At 44.8% G+C, this 12133-nt stretch overlaps 1 protein-coding gene across 1 annotated transcript in view; it reads right to left on the reverse strand.

Moving 5' to 3' along the window:
- The window catches only part of chrna9a (cholinergic receptor, nicotinic, alpha 9a), a 56472-nt gene that overhangs the window by 30391 nt on the left and 13948 nt on the right, over nt 1-12133 (reverse strand). Inside the window, exon 3 of the mRNA XM_068008589.1 lies at nt 4694-4848. Within this exon, the coding sequence (XP_067864690.1) occupies nt 4694-4848 (155 nt within the window). The remainder of the gene's footprint in view (nt 1-4693; nt 4849-12133) is intronic.

Consider the following 12133-nt stretch of genomic DNA (forward strand, 5'->3'; position numbering starts at 1 on the left):
GACCCTCAACACATGGACCAACACCAGTAAGATCCAAAGATGGCAAGATTCTCCTCAAAAGACAGACAGTGTCAACACCTGCTAGAAAGAGCACTTTGTAGAACTACTCAATCAGAACTCCCAGTGGACATGTATCTGCTGGAGAACCTCCCACAACATTTGGGCGGCACAGCACCGCAGCCTCACAGCTCCAGCGACCCGGGTTCAGTTCTGGGTACTGCCTGCGCGGAGTTTGCAAGTTCTCCCTGTGACTGCGTGGGTTTCCGCCGGGTGCTCCGGTTTCCTCCCACAGCCAAAGACTTGCAGGTTAATAGGTAAATTGGGCATTGCAAATTGCCCCTAGTGTGGGTAGGTGGTAGGAGAATGGTGGGGATGTGGTAGGGAATATGGGATTAATGTAGGATTAGTATAAATGGGTGGTTGTTGGTCGGCACAGACTCGGTGGGCCGAAGGGCCTGTTTCAGTGCTGTATCTCTAAACTAAAATAAAAAATTAAAAAATAAAATCATAGGTGAGTTAGATGATGATCTAACACTGGACTAAGTGATAACTGCTGTCAACCAGATGAAAAACAACAAAGCTTCTGGTCCTGACAATATCCCTGCAGAAGTACAGAGGAGACATACCGATCTCTCGATACATAAGCTATTTGTGAAGCTCCGGCAGAATTATGGAAATTAGAGACGCCATGATGATCACAATCTTCAAAAAAAAGTCAAACTGTAGCAACTACAGAGATATAGCATTGCACTTAGCTATTGGTAAAGTCCTAGCTAGGATACTTCTTAATCGCCTCTCACCAATTGCAGAGGTCTTTCCAGAGCCCCAGTGTGGCTTCAAACCACCAGAGGAATAACTGACATGATTTTAGCACGTCAACTTCAGGAAAAGTGCAGAGAGCAGAACGTCTCTTTGTACATGGCTTTCTTCAATTTCACAAAAGCCTTCAACTCGGTGAATCAAATTGCCTTTGGAAGGTGCTACAACGATATGGATGGCCAGCTAAGTTCACAAGCATCATTTGTCTCCTATGTGACAATATGCAAATAACAGTGCTGTGCAATGGCTCCAATACAGATGCCTTCACTGTCAAAACAGGCGTTAAACAGGGGTGTGTCATTGCACCAACACTATTCTCAATCTTTCTTGGAGCAATGCCCCAGGAGCGGTAATAACCTATTGCACTGATGGTAAACTCTTCAACCTCAAACGGCTGAAGGCCAAAACTAAGACAACAACCACTTCTGTAATAGAACTACAGTATGCTGACAACACATAAATTAGCAGCTCACTCTGAATACTTGACGTATTCACTGAGGTCTATGAGAGCATGCTCGCTCTTAATCATTTCACGATTGGGAACAGTTTCTCCTTATCCACCCTGTCCAGACTGCTCATGATTTTGAATACCTCTACCAAATCACATTTCAGCCTTCTCTTCTCCGATGAAAACAGTCCTAACTTCTCCAATCCATCTTCATAACTGAAGTTCATCATCCCTGGAACCACTCGCGTGAATCTTTTCTGTACTCTCTCCAATGCCCTCACCTCTTTCCTCAAGTGCGGTGCCCAGAATTGGACACAATACTTCAGCTGAGGCTGAACTAGTATCTTATGCAAGTTCAACATAATTTCCTTGCTCTTGTACTCATTGCCCCTATTAATAAAGCCCAGGATACTGTATGCTTTATTAACTACTCTCTCAATCTATCCAGCCACCTTCAATGACTTAAACACAAATACATCCAAGTCCCTCTGCTCCTACACCCTTTAGAATTGTACCCTTTATTTTATATTATCTATCCATGTTCTTCCTATCAAAATGAATCACTTCACACTTCTCTGCATTGAACTTCACCTGCCACCTATCTGTCCATTCCACCAACTTGTCTATTTCCTTTTACAGTTCTACACTATCCTCCTCACAGTTCACAATACTTCTAAGTTTTCTATCAATCGCAAACTTTGAAATTGTGCCCTGTACACCAAGGTCTAGGTCATTAATATATATCAGGAAAAGCAAGGGTCCCAACACTGACTTCTGGGAAACTCTACTACAAACCTTCCTCCAGCCGGAAAAACATCCATTAACCACTACTCTTTGTTTCCTGTCACTCAGCCAATTTCGTATCCATGTTGCTACCGTCTCTTTCATTCCATAAGCTATCACTTTGCTCACAAGTCTATTGTGTGGCACTGTATCAAACGTCTTTTGAAAGTCCATGTACACCACATCAACGGCATTGCCTTCATCAACCCTCTCTGTTACCTTCTCAAAAAACTCCAGCAAGTTAGTTAAACATGATTTTCCCTTAAGAAATCCATGCTGACCTTCTTTAATTAACCTGCATTTGTCTACGTGACTATTAATTTTGACCCGAATTATTCTTTCTCGAAGTTTCCCCATCACCAAAGTTTAACTGACTGGCCTGTAGTTGCTGGGCATATCGTTACACCCTTTCTTGAACAAGGGTGCAATGTTTGCAATTCTCCAGTCCTCTGGCACCACTCCCAAGTCTAAGGAAGACTGAAAAATTATGGCCAGTGCCTCCTTAATTCCCACCCTCACTTCCCTCAGTATCCTTGGATGCATCTCATCTGTCCTGGTGCTTTATCCACTTTAAGTACAGACAGCCTATCTAATACGTTGTCCTTATCAATTTTAAACCCTTCTAGTCTCTGAATTACCTCTTCTTTCACCATTGCCTGTGTTGCATCTTCTTCCTTGGTAAAGACAGATGCAAAGTATTCATTTAATACCTCAGCTATGCCCTCTGCCTCCATGTGTAGATCCCGTTTCTGGTCCCTAATCAGACCCACTCCTCCTTTTACTACCCTTTTACTATTTATGTGTCTATATGAAACTTTGGGATTCCCTTTAATGTTAGCTGCCAGTCTCTTTTCATGCTCTCTCTTTGCTTCTCTTATTTTCTTTTTCACTTCCCTTCTGGACCTTCAGCCCAGTTCTCAACAGTATTTTCTACCTGCATCTGTCATAAGCACACTTTTTCTTCTTTATCTTAATCGCCACCTCTTTTGTCACCCAGGGAGCTCCGGATTTTCTTTTACCCTACCTTTCCCCTTCGAGGGAGCATACTTTGACTGTGCCCGAACTCTCTCTTCTTTGAAGGCAGCCCATTGTTCAGCTACCATGTTTCCTGCCAACCTTTGACTCCAATTTACTTGCCCCAGCTCTGTTCTTTCCCCATTGAAGTTGGCTTTCCCCCAGTTAATAATTCTTACTCTGGATTGTTCTTTGTCCTTTTCCATAGTCAGCCTGTACTTTATGACACAATAATCACTGTCCCCCAAATGATCTCCGATTGATACTTGATCCACTTGGCCCGCCTCATTCCCAAGAACCAGATCTAGCAGTGCCTCCTTTCTCATTGGACTAGCAATATACTGCTGTAGAAAATGTTTCTGTACACACTCTAGGAACTCTTTCCCCTCACTGCCCTTTACACTACTACAATCCCAGTCTATGTTTGGATAATGAAAGTCCCCCATTATAACTGCACTATAATTTTTGCACCTCTCTAACTTCCTTGCAAATTTGTTCCTCCACGTCCTTCCCACTAGTTGGTGGCCTATAGACAACACCAAGCAATGTAACTGCACCTTTTTTGTTCCATAGCTCGAGAAAATTGATTCTGTCCTCGACCCCTCTGGGACATCTTTTTTCTCCAGCACTGTAATGCTCTCCTTAAACAACGCCACCACCCCTCCCCTTTATTCCCTTTCCTATCTTTCCTGAACTCCTGGTATCCAGGAACATTCAGTACCTAGTCTTGCCCTTCTTCGAGCCAGGTCTCTGTTATAGCCACAACATCATATTTCCACATCTGGTAAATTACGTACTCAAGTTTTCGAGAATCGTGATATCAGACCTGACACCAAAATATATGGGGCAGTGGTTCTCCCCATGCTTCTCTATGGCACTGAAGCTTGAACAATTTGTAGATGCCATATCAAGGCCCTAGAACAATATCATCAATGCTGTATTGAAAGGATCTTGTGAATCAAGTGTGAGGAAAGAAGAACAAGCATGAGCGTCCTCCAACACACAGATATGCCAAGTTTCGAGCCCACGATAATCTCATCAGCTTAAATGGATGGTACATGTTGTCAGAATGCCCAACTCAAGACTGCCCAAATAGGTGCTCTACTCAGAGCTACATCAGGTAGCCCGTTCACACGGGGGGGCCAAAGGAAACGTTTCAAACACAAACTCAAAGCTTCCACAAAGGTCTGCTCTATTAACAACAACACATGGGAAGCAGATGCCCAATCGTAACCAAAATGGCAGTCCAGCATCAAAAATGGTGTCAAGACCTGTCAATCAACAAGAGCAGCCACTGAGAGAGAACAGTGAGAGAAACAGAAAGAAAGAGGGAGCAGCTGCTTGAGCCAACAATCTGCCAGCTGACAACCAATGTCCTCACTGTGGGACAGCCTGCAAGGCTAAGACAGGGCTCATAAGCCATCTGCAAACGCACAGCCAACACTGACATCTCACTTCCACCCTGTCATCGTCAACACGAGGGATTGCCGATGATCATGATTACTTAACTAAATGTTAAAGTTTGAGCAATTGTGAAAAAAGACTTGCATTTATATAGCACTTTTCACAACCACAGGATAGCTGTTGAAGTGTTGTAATTGTTGATAAAGCAATGACATTCCAACTTACTTGTTATATAAAACAATATCAGGTCTCCATACAGAGCTACTGGGTATTCGGATAGCATCAAGTCCATCATATTTGTCTCGGTCCCATTTAAGGAAAGCATCAAACCAGATTTGCCGAATCCAAAGGTAAGCAGTCAGAATTTGATTCCTTTCATCCTACAAGTACAAAAAAGTAAATTACCTCAAAAATATTAATAAACTTAATTCAGATATTCAATTTTTTTCATATTCTCCCTCAAACTACAATCAACCTCTCTATTTTAATTAACTCAGCATTACATTGGCCTTTTACAATGCTGTTGGGCTACACATTTTGGTAGCCATCATCAACACAGCACAATCAATGAATGAAACTGATTAAAGTACTCATCATCAAACTGTTCTCCAACTAAGATTCTTACTGTTCTGATGAAAGGTCGCCGATCTGAAACGTTAGCTCCTATTCTCTCTCCACAGATGCTGCCTGATTTGTAAGTATTTCCAGCATTTTCTGTTTTTCTTTCAGATTTGCAGCATCTGCAGTATTTTGCTTTTGTTACTGCCTGAATCAGGACACTTAGTGTTTTAGCACTAGAACTGTTGGGTCCCCAATGATGTATTACTTTTATACAAGTAAGTTAGCAAGTTATTTAGTAAGTTAGTTGACTCTTTTCAATTGAACTTGGAGATGCAATTAGAAGAATGCACATGAGCAAATTTATTACTTCTCCAGAGAAGTGAATTCATAGCATAAAACATAAGGATACAGTCACCGCTCCCAGAATTTTTCTTTGAACTAGCTGTCTCCCATCAACAAGAGTTTGGCTACATTTAACACTGAGCTCCTTGTACATTACAGCTCCTTGCAATTCAGGTTCTCCGAGAACAATGCTGAACTGGTCTCCCTAGATCACTCTTCCACTGTTATAATTAACCAATCTCCTGTAAGTCAACTGAAAATCAACTGGATATGTGAAGAACAGCTCTGCACATTGCAGAAGAGAAACCATTTCCAATTAGTACTTGACCTACCAAAAGTCATTGGGCTAAAGGTTTCTCTACCTTGTATTTTGGGTGCAAGGGTCACGATTCGCAACCTGCCTGCGCCAGTTCCACTGGAGGTGGGCAGCATGCAAACTAGGCGCTTTCACCTCATAACCATGCTTGTAATGTGGCGCCGAACAGGTTCCCTGCTGCTGGATTCCTCTTCACACTGCTGGCTGCCTCTGTGCTGAAAGGGGGCCAAATGGATTTGTGCTGAGAGGACACAGTGCAGCCAACCTGCTCTTCTTAAAGGCAAGCTGTCCCTTTTAAAGGGAAACTGTACTGAGTAATGTTGCTAGAATCGAAAACATGGAAAATGGAACACCAGGGCAGAGAAAAGGTTCCAGGGTAATGGATGTGGTACTGGAAGTATTAGTGATGGGGGGGGAGGGGGCGTGCAGGAGGAGAATTGCTATGGTTCTGCAGGGGACCAGGTTCCTCTCATGGACCAGCCGCAGAAGGTAGTGGGGGCAGGTGGCCAGGGAGGTCAACTCCCAGAGTCTGGACCCGAGGACCTGGAAGAAGTGCCCAAGAAGTCTAATGACCTCATGCAGGTGGTCAAGGTACATAGGAACAGTAGTAGGTCATTTAGCTCTCGAGCCTGGCTGATCTCAGAGCTAGCTAGGTATACCCGCCTTTGCCCCATATCCCTTAATACCTTTGGTGTACAAAAATAATCATCTTCACAGGACATCTCTCACACACCACACCACCAACATCTCAAGCTGCTCAATGCACTTCACCCCCATCAACAGCACTCCCTGGCACTCAGGACTCATGCCTAGCATCCAGGTACTCTACCTCACCCATCTACCAATGCATCTAGCCTTTCACCCACCTCTTGCTGCCTGCCCATACCTCCAGCTATTCAGCTATGGCAGGCACATCACCCAAACACAGCCCTACACAATCATTAATACTCTGCCCTCTCTCTCTTGTAGGGCAAGCTGGCACACAATAGAAGGAAACACAGCATAACTGGCAGAGTGCAAAGACCTGCATCTCCTGAACTCTACAGAGGAACAGGCACCCTGCATCATGGGCCAGCTGCAGTGGAGCCTGTGGCAACTGACATCACTAAGAACTTAAGGCTGTTGGTACATTCCTGCCTTATGTCCCTTCTCAACTACCAAAACACACTCATCCTGCTATCTGGCATAATGAGCAAATGCTAATGGTGTGATCATGAACCTCTTGCTTCCCAGCCCAACCCACTTCCCTCACATCAACTTTCCCCTTCTGCTTTCTGACACCCAAGAATTGCTGCCTACCCTGCCACAGCAGCCCAAGAAGGAGGAACATACAAACATAGGAACTAGGAGCAGAAGTAGGCCATTTGGCCCTCAAGCTTGCTCTGCTATTTAATAAGGTCATCCCTGATCAGTTTGGGTTTCAAATTCCATTCTCCCATCTACCCCCGATAACCTTGATTCCCTTGCCTAGCAAGAATCTATCTACCTCCGCTTTAAAAATATTCAATGACCCCGCCTCCACCACCTTCTGAGGCAGAGTGTTCCAAAGTCGCACAACCCTCCGAGAGAAAACAAAAAATGCTGGAAATGCTCAGCAGACCTGGCAGCATCTGTGGAGAGAGAAGCAGAATTAACGTTTCAGGTCAGTGACCCTTCATCAGAACGACGTTCTGATGAAAGGTCACTGACCTGAAACATTAATTCTGCTTCTCTCTCCACAGATGCTGCCAGACCTGCTGGTATTTCCAGCACTTTTTGTTTTTATTTCAGATTTCCAGCGTCTGCAGTATTTTGCTTTTATTATACCTCTGAGAGAAAAACATTCTCCTCATCTCTGTCCTAAAAGGGCAACACCTAATTTTAAAACAGTGCCCCCTATTTCTGGACTCACCCACAAGAGGAAACCTCCTCTGCACATTCACCTTGTCAAGACTGTTCAGGATCTTATAAACTTCAATCAAGTCTCCCATCACTCTTCTAAACTCCAGTGAAAACAAGCCCAGTCCATCCAACCTTTTCTCATAAAACAACCTATCATTAAGTATCAATCCAGTAAACCTCCTCTGAACCGCTTCCAATGCATCTATTTCCTTCCTTAAATAAAGAGACCAAAACTGCACACAGTGTTCGAGATGTGGTCTCACCAATGCCCTGTATAACTGAAGCATAACATCCTTACTTTTATTTTCAATTCCTCTGGTAATAAAGTAGAGCATTCCATTAGCCTTCTTTATTACCTGCTGTACCTGCATACTAACGTTTTGTGACTACCACACTAAAACATCTAGATCCTTCTGCACTTAGGAATTCTGCAGCCGTTCTCCATTTAAGTAATACTCTGCTTTTTTATTCTTCCTGCCAAAGTGAACAACTTCACATTTTCCCACATTATACTCCATCTGCCAGATTTATGCACACCCACTCAACCTATGTATATCGGTCTGCAACCTCCTTATGTCCTCTTCAAAACATACTTTCCTACCTATCTTGTGTCATCTGCAAATTTAGCTACCATGCCATCTCTCCCCTCATCTAAGTCATTGATATAAATTGTAAAAAGTTGAGGCCCCAGCACAGAACCCGACGGGACTCCACTCGTCACATTCTGCCAATCAGAAAAGGACCCATCTATGCATACTCTCTGTTTTCTGCCAGCCAGCCAATCTTCTATCCATGCTAATATGTTACCCCCTACACCATGAGCTCCTACTTTACACAATAACCTTTTATGTGGCACCTTGTCAAATACCTTCTGGAAATCCAGCTACAGTACGTCAACAGGCTCCCCTTTATCCACAGCACGTCACTCCTTCAAAGAAATCCAACAAATTGGTTAAACATGATCTCCCTTTCACAAAACTATTCTGACTATTCCCAATTACCTTGAGTTTTTCTAAGTGCCCAGCTACAACCTCCTTAATGATCAATTCTAACACCTTCCCCATGACAGACATCAAGCTAATTAGCCTATAGTTACCTGTTTTCTGCCTCCACCCCCTTCTTGAATAGAGGGGTTATATTTGCTATTTTCCAGTCTGATGGAACCTTTCCAGAATCTAGCGAATTTTGAAAAATTAATACCAATGCATCTACTACCTTATTAGCCACCTCTTTTAAGGCTCTAGGATGAAGCCCATCAGGACTCAGGAACTTGTCAGCCCGCAGCGCCATCAGTTTGGTCAGTACTGCTTCCTTGGTGATTGTAATTTCACCAAGTTCCTCTCTTCCTTCCACCTCCTGATTTACAGCTACTGCTGGAATGTTTTTTTGTACCCTCTACAGTGAAGACAGAAGCAAAATATTTGTTCTTGTATCTGCCATTTCCTTATTATCTAATATTAGCTCTCTTGAGGACCAACACTCACTTTACTAACTCTTTTCCTTTTTAAATACCTGTAGAAACTCTTGCTATCCATTTTTACATTTCTAGCTAGCTTCCTCTCATACTCTAATTTCTTTCTCCTGATTAACCTTTTAGTCATTCTCTGCCATCCTTTATATTCTGACCAATCATTTGACCTGCCACTCATCTTTGTGCAATTAAATACCTTTTCCTTAAGTTTGATGCTTTCCTAAGCTTCTTTAGTTAACCACAAATGGTGGGTCCTGTCCCTTAGAATTTTTCTTTATAGCAGGAATATACTTATTCTGTGTATTCTGAAATATTCCCTTAAATGTCTGCCACTGCTTCTCTATTGATCCATCCCCAAGCCTAGTATCCCAGTTCACTTCAGCTATCTCAGCTTTCATGCCCACATAGTTTCCCTTATTTAAGTTTAAAATACTAGCCTTAGACTCACTCTTCTCTCTTTCAACATGGATGTAAAATTCAATCATATTGTGGTCGCTGCTACGTAGAGGTGCCTTTACTCTGAGGTCATTAATTAATCCTGTCACATTACACAATACACAATACCAAGTCCAATATAACCTGCTCTCTTGTTGGTTCCAGAACGTGCTGCTCTAAGAAACTATCTCGAAAGCATTCGAAAAACTCTTCATCCAGGCTACTATTGCCAATCTGATTTTTCCAGTTTATATATAGATTAAAATCACCCATGATAACTGCCGTCCCTTCATCACAAGCACCCAATATTTCTTCTTGTATACTTCGTCCTACATTGTGATTACTGTTCGGGGGCCTGTAGACCACTCCCACTAGTGACTTCTTTCCCCTACTACTCCTCATCTCCACCCAAACCGATTCTGCATCCTGATCTCCTGAACCAAGGTCACCTCTAACTATCACACCTATAGGGAGAGAGAGCAATAACGCAATACTAATAAAGAGGCTCCGTCACTTGATCTGACACTCAGCCACCAGCTCACATATTGACAGTGCACATACCTTGGTGGCAAGTGTAGAGTTGGGATCAGTATGTGGGGTGCAAGTAAGCTGCAGCCAGGCCAGGGGGGAAGGATGGTTCATTTGCCAGCTCACTGGAGGGCATGGTCACAGATGAGTGCTGTTGCACAGGATTCAAATGAGGACCTCAATGGGCGACATACAGGAAAGTGCTGATGTGCATGTACACCAAGGGCAGAATTGTAAGCGGGCTTAGAGGATGGGAACAGAGTTGAGGGGGGGTGGGAAAGACATTAAATCAGGATGGGACATGAACAGGAAGTCCAATGTCAAGATGTCAAATGCTGATTTTACCAATTACAGCAAAGATGGAGGGCGGAGTTCTGACGGTGACGCAGAGGGCAGGTAATTAAGATAGTGAAGAGGCCAACTGAAAGCGATTTTATGGTCAGGTTTGAATTTTCTAAATGGCGCACACCTTTCCCGGGGCTTCAGAGGCTTGCCTCCGGTGGGAGATCATGGCTGGCTGCAAGGGGAGGCTATCAGGAGAACAACCATCAAATACCAGGCATGGTGGCGAAGGGAGGGCATCGCACATTGTGCAAGGAGTGAGGGGAAGGGTCTCAGAACTGCATGGAGGCCATTGAAAGGGGCGTGTGGTGGGGGGGGCAAGTGTCACCACGTCAGAGCTCAGAAGTGGGGAGAAGAAGGGGGGGCTGCTGGCAGTGAAGGACAAGCATTTAGGGAGAGGTCACCTATCATGGGCCTCATTCATCCAGGCTTCGAGGACCCCATCGAAGAGGAGGTGCAGCAGAGTGGGACGAAGGGCCAGGCATCTGCTCACAATGAGCTGTGACCTATGCGCTACGAAGCAGGATAAGCTGTACCCGAGAGAACTTGTTGGAAATCCAATGCCAGTGGCACTGAAGGTCACTGTGGTGCTCTACATCTATGCCTCTGGATCATACCAGGGATCCACTTGGGACATGTGTGGGATCTCAAAGTCAACGGCACATTGGTGCATCAGGAGGTCACCAATGCCCTTTTCAGGAGAACCAGCGACTATGTGCACTTCCGCACGGATCCCAACTCTCAAGCTGAGAGGGCCATCGGGTTCGGGGCCATCACTAGATTCCTCCAGGTGCAGGGCATCATTAACTGCACAAATGTAGCCATCAAGACTCCTGCACACCAGGCAGCGGCCTTCATCAATAGGAAGGGCTTCCACTCCCTCGATGTACTACTGGTCCACAACCACCATAAACGGATCCTGCAGGTCTGTGCATGCTTCCCAGGAAATTGCCACGATACCTAAATATTGGGGCAGTCCCAGGTGCCACAGCTTTTCTGGCCTTGCTCCTGCCTTCAGGGATGGATCCTTGGAGACAAGGGCTACCCATAACTACTGATAACTGTGAGGAGCCCACACACAGATGCGGATGGAAGTAACAACACCTGCCACGGGAAAATGCTCGCGACCATAGAGCGGGCCATTGGTCTGCTGAAGATGAGATTCAGGTGCCTTGATCGGTCCGGTGGAGCCCTTCAGTATACCCCAGAGAGGGTATTGCATATCGTGGTGGCCTGCTGTGCACTGCACAACCTGGCGCTGCAGAGGGGGGAAGCCGACGAGCAACAAGGCTAGCGAGGAGTGTACTGCCTCCTTGGACGATGAGGATGCAGAGGGGGAAGATGGGCAAGCAATGGCAGATGAAGGACCCCAGGGACAACAGGAGCGTGACCATGAGATACGTGCAAAGGCGGCTCACGATGCCCTTATGCATTCGCATTTCCTTTGATCCTTACTGCCAGTTCTGACTTGACTAATAAGGACTTACCTTTTTGTAGCCATGTTGACACCTTCCTTCCTTCCTTCAGGAGGCACTCGCTCATTGATCATTTGCGCAGCACTGAGCTGGCCAGGCTCCAGAGTTGACCCCTCGCAGCATTATGTTTCACCTCCAGCCTCTTCACAGAGGATGGGTTGCAACAAAGGGCCAAAGGCCTGACAGAAGAGGAGGCAGATTGTGTATGCTTTAGAGAAACAATTTATCCAACTTTACAGCAGACCCTACCCTTTCCATTTATAGTACATAATCACCTGTGATCACCCCGGGAATCTACGTGTTCTCTATTCTCT

The sequence above is a fragment of the Heterodontus francisci genome, chromosome 1 (assembly GCF_036365525.1).
Source record: "Heterodontus francisci isolate sHetFra1 chromosome 1, sHetFra1.hap1, whole genome shotgun sequence".
NCBI lineage: Eukaryota > Metazoa > Chordata > Chondrichthyes > Heterodontiformes > Heterodontidae > Heterodontus > Heterodontus francisci.